General features: G+C 46.9%; 1 protein-coding gene and 1 long non-coding RNA gene across 5 annotated transcripts; one reads left to right on the top strand and one right to left on the bottom strand.

Moving 5' to 3' along the window:
- Positions 1-8,335: 8,335 nt before the first annotated feature.
- LOC140422083 (uncharacterized) lies at positions 8,336-18,202 on the bottom strand. Of its 4 annotated transcripts, none has more exons than XM_072507087.1 (2): positions 14,330-18,202; positions 8,336-11,638 (listed from the first exon to the last, which is right to left on the bottom strand). In XM_072507087.1, exon 2 carries the CDS (start codon positions 11,292-11,294, stop codon positions 10,392-10,394), a length of 903 nt encoding a protein of 300 aa, XP_072363188.1. In that variant the 5' UTR covers positions 11,295-11,638; positions 14,330-18,202; the 3' UTR covers positions 8,336-10,391. The 4 variants fall into 4 exon arrangements, with proteins under 4 accessions (XP_072363188.1, XP_072363190.1, XP_072363191.1 ...); XM_072507089.1 differs by having other exon boundaries at positions 15,237-18,202; XM_072507090.1 differs by having other exon boundaries at positions 15,363-18,202.
- A 217-nt stretch (positions 18,203-18,419) lies between these two features.
- Positions 18,420-24,710, top strand: LOC140422110 (uncharacterized). Its single transcript, XR_011947258.1, has 2 exons — positions 18,420-18,737; positions 22,087-24,710. It is a non-coding gene; the product is annotated as an uncharacterized lncRNA (long non-coding RNA).
- Positions 24,711-24,999: the final 289 nt, after the last annotated feature.

Here is a 24,999-nt window from a genome sequence, read left to right as displayed (position 1 = left end):
CACCGGGCACACATGACAGCGGCAAGAATGAGCAAGTTCTTTGGGGTGGAGGACAGGTGTGTGAGGTGTTCAGGGAGCCCAGTAAACCATGTCCATATGTTTTGGGCATGCCCGGCACTTAAAGAATTCTGGTGAGGCTTTGCAAAGGCTATGTCCAAGGTCTTGAACACTCGGGTAAAGCCGAGTCTGGGGATAGCGATATTTGGGGAGTCAGAAGATCCGGGAGTGCAGGAGCCGAAATAAGCCGGGGTCCTGGCCTTTGGTAGCCTGGAGACGGCTCTTGTTAATGTGGAGGGATGCAAAACCCCCAAGTGTGGAGACTTGGGTCAGTGACATGGCACCCTCCCTGGATTCACTTCCTTTCCCTTCAGTTACTGCAAGTGACCAATTGAAGGTCAGAATGAGAAAAGAAATGGAAAGGGGGAGAAAAGAAAGCGTTTTACTCACAGATGTGGGAGACAGGAGGAAGATGCCGTCTGTGTGAAGCTCAATCTTCACTCTCACTCAGACACAGAAGCAGCAGTTGGTAGGTAGACTGTGGTAGACTGGTAAATTACAATAAAACATATGACGATAGACAGACAATCGCAAGCATTTAAAGAATTATTCAATATTTACATCAAATATAGATTATTTTAAGGAACAGTAATCCAACAGGAAAAGTAATGCCACCGTGTCTAACAAGAAAATTTAAGGATTCCATTAGATCAAAGGAAGAGGCTCATAAGTGGCCAAAATAGTAGTAACCCTGAGGATTGGGAACTTGTTTTGGAATTCAGCAAAGGAGGACCAAGAACTGATAAAGAGAAAATAGAATATGAGAGCAAACTAGCGAGAAACATAAAAAACGACTGGAAAAGCTCCTATAGGAATGTGAAAAGGAAAAGATTAGGAAAGACCAATGTGGGTCCATTCCAGGCAGAGACAGGAGAGTTCATAATGGGAAGAAGGAAATGGCAGAGTCACTAAACAATGTGTGTCAGGGCAGCATGGTGGCGCAGTGGTAGCACTGCAGGCCTCACGGCGCTGAGGTCCCAGGTTCGATCCTGGCTCTGGGTCACTGTCCATGTGGAGTTTGCACATTCTCCCCGTGTTTGCGTGGGTTTCACCCCCACAACCCAAAAGATGTGCAGGGTAGGTGGATTGAAGACGCTAAATTGCCCCTTTATTGAAAAAATATGAATTGGGAACACTACATTTTTTAAAAAACCAAAACAATGTGTGTCTGACTTCACGGAGGAAGATACAGAAATTGTCCCAAAAACACGAGAGAACCAAGGGACCAGTGAGCACGAGGAACTGAAAGTTATTAGTAATAGTGGAAAAGCAGTACTGGAGAAATTAATGTGGTTGAAAGTTAATAAATCCCCAAAAGCTGCTGCTCTACATCCCAAAGATGTAGAGAAAGAGGTGACTAGAGATAGTGGATACGTTGGTGATCATCTTTCAAAATTCTCTAGATTCTGGAATGGTTCCTGCAGATTGGAAGGTGGTAAATGTAACCCCACTATTTAAGGAGGGAGAGAGAAAATGGGGAACCACAGACCCATTAGCCTGACATCAGTCGGAGGGAAAATACTACAATCTATTATAAAGGATGTGATAACATACAAATTAGGAGCAGGAGTAGGGCCACTCGGCCCCTCGAGCCTGCTCCACCATGCAATACGTTCAAGCTGATCTGATTGTAACCTCAACTCCATATTTCCGCCGACCCCCAATAACCTTTCACCCCCTTGCTTATCAAGAATCTTTCCAGCTCTGCCTTCAAAATATTCACAGACTCTGCTTCCACTGCCCTTTGTGGAAGAGAGTTCCAAAGACTCACGACCCTCTGAGAGAAAAAATTCTCCTCTGCCTTAAATGTGTAAGTTCTTACTTTTAAAGTGACTACAATTTCTAGATTCTCCCACAATCTTTGATCTTTTTACGATCAGTTCCCTTTGGATTATCTGACCTATCTTTGACCTCTTTGTGCTTCTCATTTGGAGTCAACTTCTCCAAGATGTCTGCATTTTCTTGTTGGCTGTTCACAATCGGTGTGCTCTTGACTTATTTGTTCAGTGTTGCACTCTCATTGTCAGCCTCTGTACAGTCCAGCTTAGAACTGTCAGTCTCGCCGTTATCCTGCACACATTGTATGCCACCCGTGATCACTTCGTCACTAGTTGCAAATAAAGTTTATTGTTGTTTTTTATTGAGATAAACATTTTATTTTAATGTGATTCTTTGGCCCCAATATTTCCAAGATGGCGTCCAATGAACATCCATTAGAGAACAGGATTGAATCAACAGGTTCATTGTTGAAGGAGCCACTCTGGCTACACTTCCAGCAGAAACCTGTTGTACACAATGTTCTGAGTGACATCAATAAGTCCCTTTTTGTCAACCCAACTACAATTATTGTTTCCTCATATCTGTAGAGATTAACCATATCAATTATTATATCAACCATATCTTATTACAAAATTCAGACCACGAGAAGTTTATTAACTGTCCCACGTCCGTAGAGAATCTTTCACAATCAGTGGGACTTTCAGACTCATTGTTGGAAGGAAGCAGCTCAAATGCCAATTAGGTCATCTTCAGGTTCTGGGTCATTCAATGGCGAGCTGCCAAAGTAGGAAATAAACAAAGCTTTTGGGATTCCAAAGAGATTGGTGAAAGATCTTTCAAAAATTGTGTTTCCAGTAAAACAGTTTATCTGCATCAATTTCCTCATTCATATAATCCATTTTGCAATAAAGTTCTAGCTTATTTTGGTCTTTACCACAGTTACTATGGAAAACAGAAGCTCCCATATGCTCAGTTAAATCCCTTCCTTCACCTTCACCATACACTGTGGTGGCCAAATGTTTGCACAATTGCTCCAATCTACTGCACAAATGCTGCATGTCCAAATGGGACTCATCCAGTTGATCAACCAGTTGCAAATAAAGTTGATAGGCCTTCATAGTCTTTCTCTTCTGGCTCATCATCTGTTTCATCACTGTCCTCATCGGATGACTGCGGCATCATATCTCGTAGCCAGTTACAATAATCCTTTGTCTTCACGCTGTCTGGAACGTACAGTCGCTCAACGAGGTTCAGGGCTTCGCACACTTTCACTCCCAATATGGACTCTCACTTTGTGTCCACAATGGCGAATTGCACAATGTGACTTTGATTGTGCACCCATGCTTCTCGGTCACATACCCCGAGCATTTCAATCGCATTCTTCACATAGCCAATCAGCCGTTTCAGTCGAACAAAAACTGTTGGTTGAACTCTCAGGTGGTTCAAATCGAAGAGGCTGAGGAGATTGGCACTCCTTCCCGCGACGAGCTTGCAGTTGATTAATGTGGCATTCAGCATCACTGGAATTGTCCATTTGTCTTCAATGACATCAGCATCACCATCTGTCAGGTTACTGTTATCCGATGTTGCACCGGTATGCAATTCCATCAATTTATTGGTTCCATCTATCTTTAGTGGAATTGTATTTATTTTGTCAATCGTGTTACTAATGCAAGAAACATTTACCCTGAATACATCTTCCAAATCTAAGTCATTTTTTACAATACTGGTTTTATCCTCTTTATTTGTGTATTTGGTTAAATTCACTGCTGTTTCATGCTGCAAACTGCGGACGATCAACGAGGCGAAGGCTACAACATCTGCCTGCGCACCCTTTTCCAACCCCAGCTGGTCCAATACCCCCAATATTGCCACTCGAGGGCTCAGGTTCAGTTTCACGTGCACCACTTTAGAGAACCTCTTTCCAGTAATCCTCCATCTTTGGACAGGACCAAAACATATGAACGTGATTCGCAACCCCCCCCCCCCCCCCCCCCCCCCCGCGCAACATTGTCTGTGTGGAGTTCGTACAGTCTTCCCGTGGCTGCGTGGGTTTCCTCCGGGTGGTGCTGTTTCCACCCACAGTCGCAAGATGTGCAGGTTAAGTGGATTGGCCATTCTCAATTGTCCCTAGATGGGGTTACGGGGATAGGCTGGGGTATTGTGACTAGATACGGTGCTCTTTCAGAGGGTCGGTGCAGACTCGATGGGCCAAATGGCCTCCTGCACTGTAGGGATTGCTGATGTCAGGCTAACAGGCCTGTATGAATAGTGGGGTGCCATCTGCTACCTTCAATCTGCAGGAACCATTCCAGAATTCAATAGAATTGTGGAAGATGATCACCAATGTATCCACAATCTCTATAGCAACCTCTTCCAACACTGGGATGTAAAATATCAGGTCCTGGGAACTTGTCAACCTTCAGCCCATTAATTTCTCCAATACAGCCTCTCGTACTATTACTAATTTCCATCAGTTCCTCATTCTCCCGATTCCCTTGGATCTCTAATTCCGAGAGATTTCTTGTATCTTCCTCAGTGAAGACAAACACAAAGTAATCATTTAGATTCTCTGCAATTTCTCTATTCCGCATTATAAACTCTCCTGCTTCTCCCTGTAATGGACCCACGTTTGTCTTAGCCAAATATTTCCTTTTCACGTACCTATAGAAGCTTTTACAGTCCACACAAAACCACCACTGTTTGGTGGTCTATAAACAACTCTTACCAATGTTTGCTGCCCTCTGCTGTTTCTTAGCTCCACCTAAACAGTTTCCACATTTTGTATTCCTGATCTGAGATCCTCTCTTATGTACTGACGTCATCCTTGTTATCGGCGCAGCACCACCTCCTTTCCCGTTTTGCTGCAGTATTAGCAAATGTAACGATCTTACCTGCGGTCCCGTCATCCAAGTCATTGATATAAATTATAAATGATGTGGAGATGCCGGCGTTGGACTGGGGTGAGCACAGTAAGAAGTCTTACAACACCAGGTTAAAGTCCAACAGGTTTGTTTCAATGTCACTAGCTTTCGGAGCGCTGCTCCTTCCTCAGGTGAATGCAGAGTTATGTTCCAGAAACTATATAGACAGATTCAAAGATGCCAGACAATGCTTGGAATGCGAGCATTAGCAGGTGATTAAATCTTTCCAGAACCAGAGATGGGGTAACCCCAGGTTAAAGAGGTGTGAATTGTGTCAAGCCAGGACAGTTGGTAGGATTTTGCAGGCCAGGTGGTGGGGGATGAATGTAATGTGGCATGAATCCCAGGTCCCGGTTGAGGCCGCACTCATGTATGCGGAACTTGGCTATAAGCTTCTGCTCGGCGATTCTGCGTTGTCGCGCAGAATTATAAAGGTTGAGGTCCCAGCACCGATCCCTGTGACACGCCACTTGTTAAATCTTGCCAACCAGAAAATGACCTATTTATGCCTACTCTCGGTTTTCTGGTAGCTCGCCAATCATTCGCTGTGAAAGACAGTTCCGGGTTAAAGCCTGCAGATTGGGAAAAGAAAAGAACGGAAACCTCTGGAATGAATAATCACTTTGGACTGGTTCTGAGACAATTAAGTTTCGGCTTCCGGGGTAGAGTAGAGAATAATTGTGGAGTGGGATTTTAGATTGTGTAAAAGGGAAAAGTTGTATTTTATACTTTAATGTGTAGGTTTCCTTCAAAAATAGTGTTTAGTTAAAGTTGTTTCTATTTTGTTTGTTGCAGCGAAAATCATAAAGAAGTCTTGTCATGTGATCCTTTAATTTGTTGACTGGGAATTTGATTTTTTAATATTAGTTACTGATCTTTACAGAGATCCTAATTCACAAGTTTTGACTTCCCATTTGAGCCTTTGGAACCTTTCTTTCTCTCTATTGCTCACATCAGTGACAGCCAGGCAAAGGAGCTGAGGACTGAATTTAGCTGGGGCCTGCGCTCCAGTTGGGAAATTGCCACGGGCGTGACACTAATAAAGAGACAGGAAGGTGCTGGAGAACGGACTGGAAAATGGATCCCCAACCAATCAGGATTCGGCGGTGGGGTAACTGCGGCTGATGGGGACGTGACCACCAGGTTCAGTGCCCCCAGTGTCCAATGTGGGGAGTCACGGGAGCAGGGTACAGGGGAGCTGAAGAGAAACATTTGGGTCTAGAACAGTGTGAACATGTTTTTATTCTGGTTATTCTTTTACTCTGGTTGTCTTTGATCCTCAAGTCATTTTTTGATTTACTTTTTAACCCATGTTCTGTTTCATTAATAAACGTGTTTCATTAAAAATATTTGTTGTTTTTTTTGGTGTTTTTCTGATTAAATTCATTCACTTTAGGGAAAGTGGTGAGAGGGGTTGGCAGGCTCTTCAACAGCGAGTGAGCCCCTCTAAGATAATTAGCAAAGGAGCCAGAGGGGTGGAGGAGACCTTTTCTTTTGACACACAATGTTTAAAAATGAGATTCAGGGATTAACTAATTGACCCAGGCTCTTTGAAGAAGTAACAAGGAATGTCAATAAAGGGAAACCTGGAGATGTGGTTTATCTAGATTTCCTGAATGTATTTTCCAAGGGACCACATCAAAGGTTATTGCACAAAATAGGAACTCATGGTGTGGGGGCAACATATCAGCAGGGATAGAGGATTGGTTAGCTCACAGGAAGCAGAGAGTGGGTATAAATGGTCATGTTTGGGTTGGTAAGATGTGACAAGTGGCGTGTCACAAGGATCAGTGCTGGGCCCTCAACTATTTACAATCTATATTAATGAGTTGGGTGATGGGATTGAATGTATGGCGGCTAACCTTTCTGATGACACAAAGATAGTTCGGAAAGTAATTTGTGAAGTGAACATAAGGAGTCTGCAAAGGACGTTAAGTGAATGGACAAAACTTGACAGATGAAGGATAACGTGAAAAAATGTGAATTGTCCACTTTGGCAGGAAGGATTAAATAAAACAATATTATTTAAATGGTGAGACATTGCAGAACGATGAGATACAGAAGGATCTGGGTGTCCGTGTACAGGAATCACAATAAGTTAGTTTGCAGGCACAGCAAGTGGTTCGATCGAGTCCTTGAACAGTTTAATCAGGCTTTATCGAGTGAGTTGAAATCACTTGGGAAGCACAATGGAATTTCTCCCAGTATTATTTCTCCCAAGTCCATTATTGGCCCAATCGAATTTTTAAATAAAAATATATACATATGTTCACGGGATGTGGGAGTTGCTGGCTAGACCCAGCATTTATTGACCATCTAGTTGCCTTAGAGAAGGTCGTAGTGAGCTGCCTTCTTGAACCACTGCAGTCCATGTGGTGTTGGTACATTCACTGTGCTATTAGTGACTGAAGGAACAGCAATATATTTACAGATCAGGATGGTGTGTGGCTTGGAGAGGAACATCCAAGTGGTGTTGTTCCCGTGTGTCTGCTGTCCTATATAATAGTCATGGGTTTGGGAGGTACTGCCTGAGGAACCTCGGTGAGTTCCTGCTGTGCATCTTGTCGATGGTACACACACTGCTGCTACTGTGCCTTGGTGGTGGAGGGAGTGAATGTTTGTGGGCTGGGTGCCAGTGAAACAAGCTGCATTGTCTTGGAAGGTGCCGACCTTATTTAATTTTGGAGATGCACTTAGCCAGGTAACTGGAGAGTGATCCATCACACTCCTGAACTCGAGATAATGGGCAGGCTTTCAGGAATGAGGAGGTGAGTGACTCACAGCAGGATTCCCAGCCTCTGACCCACTCTTGTAGCCACAGTATTTTATGGCTAGTCCAGTTCAGTTTCTGGTCAATGGTAACCCCCAAGATGTTGATAGTGGGGTATTTAGCAATGGTAATGCCATTGAATGTCATGGGGAGGTGGTTAGATTCTCTCATGAGGGAGGTGGTCATTGCCTGGCATTTGTGTGGCTCAAAGATACTTGCAGGACTGCAGAGCTCAGATCTGATCCATTTGTTGTTGGATCGTTTAGCTCTTGTATTGATTGCTGCTTTTGATGTCTGGCATACATATAGTCCGGTTTTATTCATAATATCACTCCTGCCTCGCAGTGCCAGCGACCCGGATTCAATTCCAGCCTTGGGTGACTGGCTGTGTGGAGTTTGCACATTCTCCCCGTGTTTCCATGGGTTTCCTCCATCGCTCTGGAGTCCTCCCACAGTCCAAAGATATACAGGTTAAGTGGGATTATGGGGATATGGCGGGGGAATAGACAGGTAGCTGCTCTTGGTAGGGTCCGTGCAGACTCAATGGGCCGAATGGTCCCCTTCTGTACTGTAGAATTCCATTCTATGGAATAAACATCCTTGCAGATTCTTACAGCTTTGTGCTGGGCCATTTCAGAGTCAACCACATTGCTGTGGATCTGGAGTCACATGTAGTCCAGACCAGGTAAGGAGGCAGATTTCCTTCCCTGACGGGCATTAGTAAACCAGATGGGTTTTTTCTACCAATAATAGACAAGATCATTAGACTTTTAGTTTGCGTTTTTAATATATGTCTTTTATTCCAACCACAATCAATTATACAAATAAACAACAATCAAATACCATTGGCTTTCAAACAGTTTGTCATTTTCCCCCTTTTCCTCCCTAAACTACCCCAACATCCCTTTCCCAACTGACCCCCCCCCCCCCGCCCCCCCCACGGCAACAAACAAATCCTCAAATAGAGACAGAAAGACCCTCCGTCTTACGTAGAACCCTCTTCACCCTCGGAGAACGTAGTCTTCTCCAAATCCCTCAACCATGCCGATACCTTTGGTGGGGCAACCGACCTCCAACCCAGTGAGATTTTCCGCAGGGCAATCAGAGTGGTGAAGACCCGCTTCCCCTCCAGCAGCTCTGGCTGATCCGAAACACCAGAAAGCCCCACCAAAGAGCACGGCTCCATCATCACCCCCACACTTCCGGCAGGGTCTCGGAAATCAATGGCCAGAATCCCCCAACTTCGGGCACACCCAAAACATGTGAGCATGATTGACAGGCCCCCTCCTGTACCACACCTCAGGGAAGAACCCACCCATACGAGCTCGAGTCATAACATGCAAAAAACGTAACATTTACAAAACTTGTAGAGACACGTCGAGACAGAACAGATCCCACCGTCACTCCTCCCCAACCCATGCTCCTTGACCAAGTCATCCGCTTCGTCTGTCCTTTGACCTTGTGAAAGTCACCCAGAGTTTGTCCGGATACAACACCCCGAACCAGACCTTGGTCGAAAGAGCGCCGCCTGGGCCCTGTTACAACCCGCCTGCCATTTGGCCAGGTCGGCCCCAGTGTCCTGGTAGATCCGGATCAGATTCCCCTCCCAGCTACAGTCTCACGTCGACTTCACCCACCTCAGAATCCTCTCCTCCTGGAACTTGTGCATCAGGCCGATCACTGCCCAAGGCGGCTCCCCAGCTCTCGGTCTCCGTTGTAATGATCGGGGGGCCCGATCCACCTCCGGGACCTTATCAAAGAACCCCTCCTCAACCAGCTTCATGAACATTTTCAATACATTACCCGTGGCACTCGTTCCCTCCACTCCTTCCTCAGACCTACAATTCGTGGATTCTGTCGCCTGGACTGAGTCTCCTGGTCGTCCACCTTCGCCCTCAGCCCCTTGCAGGCCTCTCCCAGCATCACCATCTCTGCCTCCAGCAACACTATCTGATCACTGGGATCCAACTCCGTCCTTTCCACCTCTTGGATCATTGCACCTTGTGACTGCAGGCGTTCCACCACCCGCTCCAATGTCCCACAAAGAGGGGCTACTGTTTCCTCAATCCTCTTGCATCTCTTTCCGATGCTGCCGAAACACCCTCCAACTCCGCCATACTCTCAGTTGCTGCACCACACAGATCCTGCATCTCAAGCCAAGGCTATACTCGACTTTTGCCAGGTGTTGTAACCTGCTGATATTCCACTTTGAAGGAGAAACCAACTCCCTCCACTTATTCTGCACTTTTTACAAACAAAGTGCCCATTAACCGGGCAGAAAGGGCCAGGAATCCAAGCTTCCAAGCAGAAGTCATCTTGTGTTCGGCCGATTAACTCATGGCCTCCACTGGTGTCGTTCCAGGACATTTTTGTCATTTCATCTCACCAATCCCTTATTTTCTCTTTTGTTCTGTCTCATCCTCCCCCCTTTCTCACCAGCATCAAACCCATCATATTTCTCCCTCTCTTTAGTTCGGAGGTAGAGTTACATTGGACGTGGAATATTACCTGTTTCTCTCTCACAGATGCTGCCAGACCTGCTGCGTTTTTCCAGTTCTTTCTGTATTTATTTTAGATCTACCTGTAATGGGGGAAAAACACTATTTACTATTCAGGATAAAATAAATGTCCTTCATCTGCTTTCGTGGATCATTTCAGTGGAAATGTGCTCTCCCAGGCTCAAAGAGCATCAGCCCACTGGAGGCAAAGTCGTGAGACCGGTCAGTCCAGCAGAAAGAAACTCTCCGACCCTCCCCCTTCACCAAGTGTCAGAATGAACATGGTTCAGTCCTGGATGTGATTAACAGCAGCAATAACAGCAGAATCCAACCCCTGTCATCACTTGTGAACTTGCTCGTGTCTCAGCAGAAGTGTTGACCAAGTGAATCCCTTCCCACACACTGTGCAGATGAATGGCCTCTCCCCAGTGTGAACTCGCTGGTGTGCTTGCAGATTGGGTAACTGAGTGAATCTCTTCCCACAGTCAGAGCAGGTGAACGGCCTCTCCCCAGTGTGAATTCGCTGGTGTGCCTGCAGGTGGGATAACCGGGTGAATCCTGTCCCACAGTCAGAGCAGGTGAACGGCCTCTCCCCAGTGTGAATTTGCTGGTGTGTCTGTAGGTGGGATAACCGAGTGAATCCCTTCCCACAATCAGAGCGGGTGAACGGCCTCTTCCCAGTGTGAATTCGCTCGTGTCTCCGCAGGTTGCTTTTTGAGTGAATCCCTTTCTACACTGAGAGCAGGTGAACGGCCTCTCTCCGGTGTGCAGGATCTGGTGTATCAGCAGATGGGATGAGTTTCGAAACCTCTTTGTGCAGTGAGAGCAGCTGAACGGTCTCTCCCTGGTGTGAATGCACTGATGGTTCATCAGTTTGTGAGACCTTTTGAAGCTGCTCCCACAGTCAGAGCATTTAAAGGGTCTCTCATTGCTGTGAGTGACAGTGTGGCCCAGCAGATTGGATACCTGAGTAAATCCCTTCCCACACTCACTGTGGGTGAATGGTCTCTCCTCAGTGTGAACTTGTTGGTGTGTACGCAGTTCGGATGAAGTACTGAACCCCTTCCTACATGTGGAGCAGGTGAATGGCTTCTCCCCGACATGGACTGGCTGGTGCTTCTTCAGGCTGGATAACGTAATGAATCCCTTCCCACACTGAGAGCAGGTGAAAGGCCTCTCCCCAGTGTGAATGCATTGATGAGTTTCCAGTATAGATGGGAATCTGAATCTCTTCCCACAGTCCCCACATTTCCATGGTTTCTCCATGGTGCTGGTGTCCTTGTGTCTCTCCAGGTTGGACAATCAGTTGAAGGCTCACACAGAACTCATGTACGGTCTCTCCGTGCTGTTTATTTTCAGTTTGTGTAACTGGTTAAAGCTCTTTCCAGTCAGTGCTCTGGAACACTCTCATTCAGGTCTGTGTGTCTCGGTGATTTTCCAGTCACACTGATGGTTAAAACCATCTGAAGCAGGAAGAACAGACAAACCTTTTTCCTTCTCGATTCAAAGGCTGATGATATTCAAGTCCCCGTGAATTGAGTGAATCTGTCAAATCGGGACGTGAGGTTTGGTTTGAGATTTCTGTCTGTAATTCTTCCTCTTCTGATATCCTAGGGCAGCACGGTAGCATAGTGGTTAGCATAATTGCTTCACAGCTCCAGGGTCCCAGGTTCGATTCCGGCTTGGGTCACTGTCTGTGCGGAGTCTGCACATCCTCCCCGTGTGTGCGTGAGTTTCCTCCGGGTGCTCCGGTTTCCTCCCACAGTCCAAAGATGTGCGGGTTAGGTGGATTGGCCATGATAAATTGCCCTTAGTGTCCAAAATTGCCCTTAGTGTTGGGTGGGGCTACTGGGTTATGGAGATAGGGTGGCAGTGTTGACCTTGGGTAGGGTGCTCTTTCCAAGAGCCGGTGCAGACTCGAAGGGCCGAATGGCCTCCTTCTGCACTGTAAATTCTATCTATGATCCTGTAAAAGGAGTTTACAAAGTACATCATTGTCAGTACAGGATCGGAATTCAGAACAGACTTTTCTAGTTTCTATGGAATATTCTTTTCTCTCATTCTCCAAAAGCTGTAAATCTCCGTCCCACACACTCTCCCTCCATTCTCACTCTGCTCCCAATTCTCCTGAAGGTGCTGATTCAGGCTGATTGACAGATCCATGCTCACTGCTTACAATCGTGGACAGAGAGCCCTGGAAATCTTCATGCAGACTGCCAGCCTAACGGAAATATGTAACAGGACGAAAATTGTGTTTAATGTATAGGATTGTATCAGTTGGTTCAGATACAGGAGGTAGTGATTGATCATGATCTGGAACTTTCTGCCTATGAAGGTTCCCAAGCAGAGATGATCAATACTTTCTGACTGAATTGGATGGACGCTGCAGGGTTACTTTTGTCAATATTAAAGCTTATTATTCCTGTAACCAAAGGCTATCCTTCTCACTATTTACCACCCCTCCAATTGTCGCACAATCCGTGCACTCACCGAGAGGCCTGGGCCAACCTTTCCAGAGTCTGCACCCTCCCTGGATTCACTTCCTTTTCCTTCAGAGACAGAGTCCTTCCGGTCCTCCAACTGCTCCCATTGGTCAACACCTCAGCAGAAATGTCAGAGGCTGGGTTCTCTCTCCACATGCGCAACTTCCCATCGCTCCCAGGGACATGCGCAGTCCGGGCAACCCGCTCAGTGAATAGAGTGGTTCCGTTACCGCGGGGGATTCTGGGTCTGATGGCCGCCATTGCTCATCCGGACTCCAGTCTCCAAACTCCTTGTACTGGGATGAAAGGAGGGGGGGGGGGGGGGGGTCACACTTGTAGGGGTAAGAGCAAAATTGAATTCAGGAGAAACTTATTTCCAGAGAGTAGTGAGAATGTGGAACTCACTACCATAGTGAGTGGTGGAGGTGAATAACATCGATACATTGAAGAGGAAGCTGGATGAACACATGAGGGAGAAATAAACAGACGGACACACTGATAGAGTCAGATGGGAAAGCATGGGAGGAGGATGAAGTGAAGTAGAAATACTGGCAGAGATTGGTTGGGCTGAATGGCCTGTTTCTGTGCTGTATATTCAATGTAATTTAGCCTGGTATTGCCTTTAACTCTGACTTAGTCCATTCTGGATTAAAGAGAAAATGTTTCACTCACAGAACATTTCAGATCATTGTTTCCACTATTGTCCAATCAATGCCTTTGCCAGTTCGGTACCTGAGTGAGCTGCTGAGGCAATAAATTCAACCACAAACATCAAATGGGATTTCTTCCAATATATCTTTGAAGAGCAGATCTTTTTTCAAGTGGACTGAATTGGTTATATTTTCTCGGTCACAGTCCTTTCCGACAACAATTATTATTTATCAGCCAGTCTTATTCAAATTCTGGAGTCTGTTTTATACAGTAAGACGTCTCACAACACCAGGTTAAAGTCCAACAGGTTTATTTGAAATCAAAAGATTTTGGAGCACTGCTCCTTCATCAGGTGAAGTGAGACCTGATGAAGGAGCAGTCCTCTGAATGTTTGTGATTTCAAATAAACCTATTGACTTTATCCTGGTGTTGTGAGACTTCTTACTATGCCTCCTCTCCCCCCCCCCCCCCCAGTCCAACGCCGGCATCTCCACATCATTTTTTACACAGGACAAAGCATCTGCTTGCTCAGTGCCCCATCCATCACCTGAAACAGTGACTCCCTTGACCTCCAGAGCACAATGGCGGCAGTGTGTGTACCATCTGCAAGATAGTTCACGGTAGCACAGTGGTGGGGCAACTCGGTAGCACAGTGGTTGGGACAGCACAGTTGCTTCACAGCTCCAGGGTCCCAGGTTGAATTCCTGGCTTGGGTCATTGTCTGTGCAGAGTCTGCACATTCTCCCCAGGTCTGCATGGATTTCCTCTGGGTGCTCCGGTTTCCTCCCACAGTCCAAAGATGTGCAGTTTAGGTGGATTGGCCAAGATAAATCGCCCTTAATGTCCAAAAAGGTTTGGTGGGGTTACTGGGTTAAGGGGATAGGGTGGAGGCGTGGTCTTAAGTGGGGTGCTCTTTCCAAGGGCTGGTGCAGACTCGATGGGCTGAATGGCCTCCTTCTGCACTGTAAATTCTATGATTTATGAACTCAACAGAGCTCCTTCGACATCAACTTCTAAACCCATAACCTTGACTGTCATGAAGGACAAGGACAGCAAACACATGGGAATAGCACCACCTGAAATCACCTCAGTGCGACTTGCAATAATCTGCTTCAGGGTCTGTGAATATAAAAAACCCTTCATGTCAATATCTGTGTGCACACAAACCTCTTTAGTTCAGAGCTGGAGGAGGAATTTAATCTGCCCTCTGGAAATGCCTTCAGATACCTTCAGGTCCGCGCCTTTCTGAAAAAACAGGTGGTGGCATTTCCGTTGCTACCCCCACGTAGGATAAAGGATAGGGTGGTCTCTGGCACCTGGGTAGGAGAGGGGAAGGTGTCGGACATCTACCAAGAACTACTGGAGGCGGAGGAAGCCCCAGTGGTGGAGCTTAAGGGCAAGTGGGAGGAGGAGCTAGGCGGGAGCTGGATGCAGGCCTGTGGGCAGAAGCCCTAAATAGGGTCAATTCCTCTTCATCATGTGCCAGGCTTAGCTTAATTCAGTTTAACGTGGTCCATCAGGCACACATGATGGCAGCAAGAATTAGCAAGTTCTTTGGGGTTAAGGATAGATGTGCGGGAAGCCCAGCGAACCATATCCATATGTTCTGGGCATGTCCGGTTCTCAAAGGATTCTGGCAGGGATTCGCTAAGGCAATGTCCAAGATCCTAAACACGCAGGTGGTGCCGAGTCCAGAGATAGCGATCTTTGGTGTGTAAGACGATCCGGGAGTTCAGGAAGCGAAAGAGGCCGAGGTTTTGGCCTTTGCCTCCCTGATAGCCCGGAGACGGATCATTTTAATGTGGAGGGACTCAAAACCCCCGAGTATGGAGACCTGATTTGGTGACATGGCTGGGTTTCTCAGTCTTGAGAAAATAAAGTTTGCCTTGAGAGGGACCATGACGGGGTTCTCTCGGAGATGGGCATGATTGCCAATTTTTATACTCAATGCCCCAACCAATGAAGACAAGCATGCCGTATGCCTTCTTAGCTACCTGATCCAGCTGCGTTACCACTTTCAGTTATATGTTTATTGTAATTTCCCAATCCACCACAGTCAACTTGCTCCTCATACCATGATAGTTTCCTTCTGCGAGAAACATCCAGAAAAATTAGACAAAAGAACCCTGTAACTGCCATAGCCCATCTTCATGGCAACGTGGCTGCTTTGGGAACTAAGTATCTTCCAACGTGCAAACACCTTTTCATTCGGTGCTCCTCATCAAACATGGAACCAGGTAATCGCAACTAGCCTCAAAAATGGTCAGCCCACCGGAGGCAGAGGTGTTAGACCGGCCAGTCCAGCAGAAAGAAACCCTCCAATCATCACCATTCACCAGATGTCAGAATGAACAAAATGCAGTCCTGGATGTCAGTGAGAGCAGAAACAATAACAACGGAGCCAACATCGGTAATTCATTGTGAACTTGTTGGAGTCACAATAGTTGTGATGAATCACAAACCCCTCCCCACATTGAGAGCAGATGAATGGTCTCTCCCCAGAATTAACTCGCTAGTGTATCCGTAGTTGGGACGGTTCATTGAATGTCTCCCCTGCTCAGAGCAGGTGAATGGCCTCTTCCAGGTGTGAACTCGCTAGTGTTCCTGCAGGGTGGATATCTGAATCCCTTCTCTCACTAAGAGCACGTTCACGTCTTCTCCCCAGTGTGAACTCGGTGGTGGTTCCGCAGGGTGGATAACCAAGTGAATTTCTTCTCACACTGAGAGCAGGTGAACGGCCTCTCCCTAGTGTGAACTCGCTGGTGTGTCCGCAGGCTCGATGAAGTAGTGAATCCCTTCTCACACTGAGAGCAGGTGAACGGCCTCTCCCCAGTGTGAACATACTGGTGTATCCGCAGGTTGGATAACTGAGTGAATCCCTTCTCACACTGAGAGCAAGTGAATGGCCTCTTCCTACTGTGAATTTGCTGGTGTGACTTCAGGCTGGATAACAAAGTGAATCCCTTCTCACACTGAGAACAGGTGAATGGCCTCTCCCCAGTGTGAATGCGTCGATGAGCTTCCAGCTGAGATGGAGCCCTGAATCCCTTCCCACAGTCCCCACATTTCCACGGTTTCTCCATGTTTGAGGTCTCTTTGTGTTTCTCCAGGTTTGACAATCAGTTGAAGCCTCGTCCACACACAGAACACGTGTAGGGTCTCTCCCCGCTGTAAATGATGCAATGTCTTTTCAGGCTGTGTAACTGGTTAAAGCTCTTTCCATAGTCAATACTCTGGAACACTCTCACTCGGGTGTGTGTGTCTCGGTGCTTTTCCAGTCACACTGATGGTTGAAATCTTTTGAAGCCGAAAGAACAGACAAACATTTCTCCTTCTCGATTCAAAGTCCGGTGATATTCAGTTCCAAGGAATTGAGAGACTCAGTCAGATTGAGAGATGACGTTTCAGATTTCTGTCTGTAATTCCTCCTCTTCTAATATCCTGGAAAAACAATTTCCAAAAGACATCACTGTCAGCACTGGATAGAAATTCAGAACAGACAATTCTAGTTTCTAGAGAACATTCTTTTTTCACTTATTCCCCAAATGCTGTAAATCTCCGTCCCACACACTCTCCCTCCATTCTCACTCTGCTGTATCTAATATTCACCCTCCCAATTCTCCTAAAGGTGCTGATTCAGGCTGATTGACATATCCCTGCTCACTGCTTCCTGTCCTGGTCACAGAGACCGTAACAAATAGGATCTGCAGTTGGCCATTTGGCCCATCGAGCCTGCTCATCTATTCTATGGAATCATTGGCCGATCTATGTCAGCGACATTCTCCGTGTTACTGACCAGTGGCTGAGTGTGCTGACTCAATATCTGTGAGCTCATGAGGCCTAGCTGCAAAACATCAAGGAAAGGATCAACGATCCCGAGGAGAGAATCCTGAATGTTGAGCAAGTTGCCTCCTCGGCGAAGGCAAGAATTAAATCCTTGGAAAACCGGCCGAGTGACGTGAGGGTGGTCCTGGAGGATTTGGAAAACTGAAGGTCAGAGAAAGAACATCCGAGTCGTCGGCCTGCCAGAAGGTGTGGAGGGTGAGGCTCCCGTTAGGTTCTTCGAGGACCGGCTGCCACGTTTTCTCAAGCTGGATGTGAAGCCTGGGTGTTTCAAATTAGTAAGGGCATCGGGTCCTGTCTTTGAGGCCGAGGAATAGCTTTCATCCTACATGAATAGGATGGGAATAGAGAGATACGGACCCAGGAAGTGTAGAAGGTTGTAGTTTAGTCGGGCAGCATGGTCGGCACGGGCTTGGAGAGCCGAAGGGCCTGTTCCTGTGCAGTACATTTCTTTGTTCTTTGTGCCTGTAATCATTCACTTCCACAACTTGAAAGATCACCAGAAGGTCCTGAAGACGGGTAAGGCGAGGTGGGACCTGCCTCCATGAGGGAATGAGGATTTCCTTATTCCAGGATTTTTCAACAGCAACACAAACGAAGCATCGAGACTTTGATGAAGTTTGAAGGGAACTATGTTGCTTTATCCTGTGACCCTGAAAATTATATTTGACAACTCTGTCAAGACTTTCGATAATCCGACTACTGCCTTGGTCTTCGTTAAATCCATGAAGGGCAAAGATTTGGAGGGATGGTTTGCAGCTCGGACTAACTCAGGCTCTAATCCGGACTCTTTCCCTGTCGTGGTGTTGTTTGAATTTGTTATCTTTTATCCTGTTGAAGGGAGTTGTTATTCTGTAAGTCCCGCTTGAATGTCTTTTTCTCCTCGAGTGTTGCAGAGAATTGTATTATCTTATCTGTTATAGTAGATGTGCCGTGTGCTTCCTTTTATTATCCGAGCGTTAATCATGGCAGAACCGAGTGGCGCCATTGCTGAAGGGTGGGTGGTGGCGGATGTAGGTCCTCACGGGTGGGTCTAAAATGTGGGAAGGAAATTCGATCCCCATTCCCTTGTTGGCCCTTATTTTCTTGTCCTCAGAGATACTTCATTCACTGCACATTTTCAGGAAGAGTTTTAGTTCTTCCGTTTACTCGGCCCCTGGTATTTCCCCCTCCAGGCGTGTAAAGCTCATGCCCGGGGGGGGGGGGGGGCGGGGGTGATCATTTGCGTCACTGCTGATGAAAGGTGCAGAATGCTGGAGAACCAGCAGCGTCTGGAGGTTTGTTTGATGAAGGCCCAGGAGGAAGTTTCCGCCGGAGTGAAGCTCAGTCACACAAACCCCGCGCTCTGATTGGCTGGAGGACCAGATTCCTTCCGGTCGTGCAACTCTTCCCATTGGTCAATGCCTCTCAGGAGTTGAGCTCGCCTGCACACGCGCAGCTTCCACTATCCTTCAAACATGCGCAGTCTCAGGCAGGGGGGAGATCACCGAGCCGCCTCCAGCTCTGGTCGCAGCCGTCAGCCGGTTGCCTGGAAACCTGGTCTCGAGGTGTCGAGGGAGGGGGTTGAACGGGTGGGGGCGGGCCTCCCGCGACCGCGCCTCCCGCGGCCGCGCACTGGAACCCAGTGACGACACTTCGGAATAGGGTAATTCCAATTGGCTGATTCAGGCAGGGCTCTATTGTGATGTCACAGCGGATGTGAAGGTAAAACCTCCTCCTGTCTCCAACATCTGTGAGTAAAACATTTTCTTTTCTCCCCTTTTCCATTTCTTTTCTCATTCTCACCTTCAATTGGTCACTTGCAGCAACTGAAGGGAAAGGAAGTGAATCCAGGGAGAGTGCAGACTCTGGAAAGCTTGGCCCAGGTCTCTCTCTCTCTTAAAGACATTGACATCCTTTGCTCCCTCAGCTTGACACATTTATTTATTTGGGTTAAAAGAATGGTCTATTTCCTGAAGGTTCACAATTAAAGGGCTGGTTTCCCCAGGAGATGGCTGACATTTAAGAGGTCAGTAAATTAATATCGGACAGAGATATGTCCAGTGTTGTTAAATGGTACAGATTAGATATATTATTTATGGTTCTATAATGAAGTATATTTATTATTATTTCAGTAGTGTATTATTGTGCTGTAGCTACGGTATATATTTACAGTCATCTCTTACCTCAAGAGTGTTAGTTTCTGGATTTCTCTTCAAAAGGGATCAGTGGAGTATTCATGAATGAGTTAATATTTTTAATATTTCTTTTGATATGTTTTTTAAACAATGAATGCAACAGAATAATAGAAATTTTGTGGGAAATGGGTACAGTGCAGAACTGATACGGCCAGCATAAATACAAGCAACACATTGCAGAATTAATTCGTAACAGGATATTTGAGCGACCAGAGCCTCGAGCTGAGCTGCCTGATCCATTGAACAACCAGTTAACAGGTTAACATAGTGAGTGGAGAAAGAGGGTAAGATTATATAAAAATGGAAGGATAATAATGCAGGACACCCCCCCCAAAATATTACAAATGGACTAACAGCATAGTCGAATTCAAATGAATAACATAACATAGATGACTTAGAATCTCTACAGTGCGGAAGGAGGCAATTCTGTCCTTCAATCTGCACTGACCCTCAGAAAAAGCACTCCACGGAGGCACACTTCCCACCCTATCCCCGTAACCTCATGCATTGATCATGGTCAACCCACCTAACCTAACACCTTTGGACACGAAGGGGCAATTTAGCATGATGAATTCACTGAACCTGCACATCTTTGGACTGTGGGAGGAAACCGGAGCAGACACGGAGATCGTGCAAACTCCACACAGATAGCCACTCAAGGAATCTAACCTGGGTCCCTGGCTCTGTGCGGCAGCAGTGCTAACCACCGTGCCTCACTGTGCCCGACTCCCGACCTAAGTTGAATTTAATTCACTGATGGAAATCCTTGGAGGAGCAAGTCAGTCAAATTGGAACTTATATATCTGAGATAGGGGTCACATAATTTACCAAATATATCAGACTTTGAATGAACTACAGACATTAAACATTCCATGGGGGTGCATTCTGTAATCAGCCTATGCCAGTTTTGGATAGAGGGAGAAGTGACTGGTCTGCTTCTATATCGAGCCAGAGGGATGTTGGGTCCATCCTCACCCAATCCCTTATGAACCTTAGATGAGAGGCCAATTGATATAGCCCAATATTCCGGAGACCCAACCCTCCCTTAGCTCCTGCTGATTGGAGCTTAATAAACTTGAGGCGAGGTTTCTTTTTGTTCCAGATAACTGTACTAATCATTCCATTAATTCCCCTAACGACTCTGGTTGACAGCAGTATAGGCAGCATCTGCAGAGGGTACAACAGTCTGGGCAACACATTCATTTTAATGAAGGCGATCCTCCCTCGCCATGAAATTGGAAGAGCCGACCACCGGGCAAGGACCCACCTAATAGTCACCATCAGCTGTGGAAAGTTGGCCCCATGTAACTGTTTGAAAGAGGGGGTCATTGACATTCCCAGATATTTAACTCCCAAGGGGGAACCATCTGAAGGGGAAGTTAGCAAGAGGAGGGGGCCCTCAACCCCTCCCCACCTTGGACTCAGTAAAATTGATCTTAGAAGCAGAGAAGGCATTAAATCTATCCACTACCCGGGTGCAACTGGTTAAGATGAACATTGTGCTGTGGTTTTTATTTTTATCGGTCTTTTTGCCGAAATCGTTCTTTATGGGGTGGATAGGTTGGTTTTGTCATTTGTGTGGGGGGTAGGTTACAAGGATTAAGAAGACAGTGATTCAGAAAGGGCGACAGTCAGAGGCTTGGCACTCCCGAACCTGTTAGACTATTATTGGGCGGCAAACGTGAAGAAGGTGCATGTTTGGAGCAGAGAGATGGAGGCTTTGTGGGAGAGGATGGAGACTGGCTATTGTAAGGGGTGGGGGTTGCAGGTGCTGGCGATGGCGCTGCTCCCGTTTCCCCAGGATAGTTCTCAGGGAGTCCTGTGGTGGTGGCCTTGCTGAAAATATAGAGACAATTTGTGCAGCACTTTAGGTTGGGGGGGTTGAGGTCAAAGTTGATGCCAATCCGAGGGAACCACAGATTTGAGCTGGGGAGGATGGCTGCATCGTTTTGGGGATGGGAGGAGCGAGGGGGTGATGGAAATGGAGGACTTATTTCCATAGGGGCAGTTTGCGAGTTTAGGGAGTTGGCGGAGAAGTTTAGGGTCTCACAAGGGGAGGGGTTTTCAGGTAGATGCAGGTGCAGGACTTCTCAAAAAAGGATTTTCCAACCTTTCCGGTGACACCGCCTTCCTCTTTGATGGAGGGGATGGTGTCAGTGATGGAGTTCGGCAGGAGGGTCGTCTCGGCGATTTATGTGAGGAAGTGGGGGTGGAGCTGGAGGAGGGGCTGTGGTGTGAGGGGCTGCGGAGGGTGAACGCCTCAACCTCGTGTGCGAGGCTGGAGTTAATGCAGCTAAAGGTAGTACACAGAGCCACCTGACCCAGTTGTTTGAGGGGGTGGAGGATATTTGTGAGCGGTGTAGGGAGGGGATCAGCCAATCATGTTCTCATCTTCTAGTCCTGCCCGAAGTTGGGAGAAATTTTGGAGGTTGTTCTTCAGCACCATGTCGGTGATCTTGTGTGTGGATTTAGAGCCCAGTCCCCTGGGGGACATGTTCGGGGTGTCGGACGTGCCGGAGTTGCAGGCAATAGCGGGGGATGGTTTAGCCTTTGCCTCGTTGATCACTCGCAGGCGGGTTCTGTTGGGATGGATCTCATTGAATGGTTGAGCAGGCTCGATGGGCCAAATGGCCAACTGCAGCTCCTATTTCTTATGACCTCTGTGTCCAGGACAGGAAGCAGTGAGCATGGATTTGTCAATCATTCTGAATCAGCATCTTCAGCAGAATTGGGAGGGTGAATATTAGATACAGCAGAGTGAGAATGGAGGGAGAGTGTGTGGGATGGAGATTTACAGCTTTTGGGGAACGAGAGAGGAAAGAATGTTCCAAAGAAATTAAAATAATCTGTTCTGAATTTCTATCCTGTACTGACAATGATGTCTTTTGTAAACTCCTTTTACAGGATGTTAAAAGGATAGGATTTACAGACAGAAATCTCAAACATCACGTCTAGATCTGACAGTCACTCGGTTCATCGACCATTAAATCTGGAAGGAGAAATGTTTGCCCGACCTGTTGACTCCAAAAGATTTTAAACATCAGTGTGACTGGAAAAGCACCGAGACACACACACCCGAGTGAGAGTGTTCCAGAGCACTGACTGTGGAAAGAGCTTTAACCAGTTACACAGCCTGAAAACACATCGCACCATTTACAGCGGGGAGAGACTGTACACGTGTTGTGTGTGTGGACGAGGTTTCAACTGACTGTTGGACCTGGAGAGACACGAGGAGACCCAAAACATGGAGAAACCGTGGAAATGTGGAGATTGCGGGAAGGGATACAGTTTCCCATCAGAGCTGGAATCTCATCGACGCAGTCACACTGGGGAGAGGCCATTCACCTGCTCTCAGTGTGAGAAGGGATTCACTCAGTTATCCCACCTACAGACACACCTGCGAGTTCAGACTGGGGAGAAGCCGTTCATCTGCTCTCCGTGTGGGAGGGGATTCACTCAGTTATCCCACCTACAGACACACCAGCGGGTTCACACTGGGGAGAAGCCATTCACCTGCCTTCAGTGTGGGAACAAATTTGGACATTCATCCACCCTGTGGAAACATCAGCGAGTTCACACTGGGGAGAAGCTATTCATTTGCTCTCAGTGTGGATGGGATTTATTCAGTTATCCACACTGCGGATACACCAGCGAATTCACACTGGAGAGAAGCCATTCACCTGCTCTCAGTGTGGGAAGGGATTCAGACATTCATCCAGCCTGCGGAGACATCAGCGAGTTCACACTGGAGAGAGGCCGTTCACCTGCACGGTGCGGGGGAAGGGATTCACTCAGTCAACACACCTGCGGAGATACCAGCGAGTTCACGAGTGATGACAGGGGTTGGATTCTGCCGTTATTGCTGCTGTTAATCACATCCAGGACTGAACCATGTTCATTCTGACAGGGGGTTAAGTTTGTGAATAGGAGCTTAAATGTAATTTTAGTGGAGTCTTGTTATTCCCAAATTGATGTTTTATTGTTGCTAAGTCCCTCCTCCCTTCAGTGGCGGCAGCCGAATATTCGGCAATTGTCATCTCTGACCACGCCCCTCATTTTGTTGATTTTGGCCCTTCCCAACGCCCACCTTGGAGACTCGACACCACGCTGAGGTCTGATGACAAATGTTGTGAGTGGTTGTCTGCGGCCAAAGCTCAACAAATCAGAGTCAATATCTCCTTCCACACTCTGGGAGGCCCTAAAGATGTAATCATGGGGGAAATGATCTCCTATAAAGCTCACACCATGAAAACAGAGATTGGAGCGACAAAGACTGGTGGACTCCATTTTGGAAGTTGTCCGCCAATATTTACTTGTCCCAACACCGGAGCGACTGACGTACAGGAAGAAATTACAGCTCCAATTTGAACTGATATCTATGGATAAGTCTGTGGGTCAGTTACGGTGTTCCAGGGACACCTTGCACAAACATGGGGAGAAGGCTGATCACCTTCGGAATAAGGAAGATAACCTGGATCAGCTCCTCTCCAGGTTAATGCAGCTTTCGGTTCATATCACCGTGAGCTGTATGAGTCGGAGCCTCCAAACACATCAGGTATGATGTTTTTTTTGGATGGTTTACATTTCTCGACCGGAGAGGGAGGCAGGAGATGGGAATTGGATTCCCCCCCCCTGTGCCGGGCAGGAATATTGATGTGTATTGGGCAGCTGCAATCTGGCAAAGCCCCAGGTCCGGACAGCTTCCCAGCTGAATTTTAGAAATGTTCTCGGAGCAGCTCATACCTTTGTTAATGGACATGTTTAACCACTCGCTGTGCAGGGGGTCACTACCCCTGACCCTCACTCGAGCCTCAATTTCTTTGCTCCTCAAGGGGGACAAGGACCCAGTAGAAGGTGGGTCGTACCGACCCATTTCACTTCTGAACACCGATGTTAAGCTGTTGGCTGAGGGCGTCGTTCCAGCTGGAGCCGTGTCTCCCAGTTATCGTGCCTGAAGATTGGACAGGCTTTGTGAAGGGGTGGCAGTTGTCGGCCAATGCTCAACGCCTCTTAAACATTGTCCTCTCCCCCTCCACTGCTCTGGAGCCTGAGGTCATTGTGTCTTTGGATGCTGAAAAACATTTGATAGGCTGGAATGGAACTATTTGAGATTTGGGGGAGATTTGCAATCGGTCCTACATTTGCCTCCTGGATTTGTCTGCTGTATAATGCCCCCGAGGCCAATATTCATACAGATTTTGAAAATAAATAAATTCAGAGTACACAATTTTTTTTTTCAGTTAAGGGGCAATTTAGCATCGCTAACCCACTTACACTGCACAACTTTGGCTTGTGGGGGTGAGACCCACGCAGACACGGGGAGAATGTGCAATTTCCACACAGACAGCGACCCAGGGCCGGGATCGAACCTGGGTCCTCGTCGACTGGTGTGTAAGGGAACCCTTGGGTGGAACTGAATGTAGAATGGAATTAGAACTTAAATAATTACCAATCATAGTGTTAGGTTAGTAGCATGAACTTTATTCATTTTGTTTAATTTCCATTAAAGTTTGTTTTGCTAAGAGGAATGTAGTCCTGTGGTTCGGTTCTTTTAGTTAATTACTGAGTGTTTGGATTTCTCTTTAAATATTAACAGTCCCGACCAGGATTGTAACAGCCCGGGAGAGCATATTTCCACTGAGATTACCCTAAAAAGCTGATGAAGGACATTTATTTTACCCTGGATAGTAAATAGTGGTTTCCCCCCACTACAGTTGGATCTAAAATAAATCCATTTGCCTCTGTTACATTGAGTCTACAGCACAGGGTCAGGCCAGTCATCTTGATTGGTCTCTGTCAATATTAATGCTCCACATG

The sequence above is a fragment of the Scyliorhinus torazame genome, chromosome 5 (assembly GCF_047496885.1).
Source record: "Scyliorhinus torazame isolate Kashiwa2021f chromosome 5, sScyTor2.1, whole genome shotgun sequence".
Lineage (NCBI taxonomy): Eukaryota > Metazoa > Chordata > Chondrichthyes > Carcharhiniformes > Scyliorhinidae > Scyliorhinus > Scyliorhinus torazame.
The sequence above is the reverse complement of the archived record's forward strand: the minus strand, read 5'-3'. Positions and strand labels throughout refer to the sequence as shown.

Excerpts from the sequence above, each read along its gene's own strand:
- LOC140422083 (XM_072507087.1), bottom strand. The coding sequence starts at position 11,294 with ATGGAGAAACCATGGAAATGTGGGGACTGTGGGAAGAGATTCAGATTC.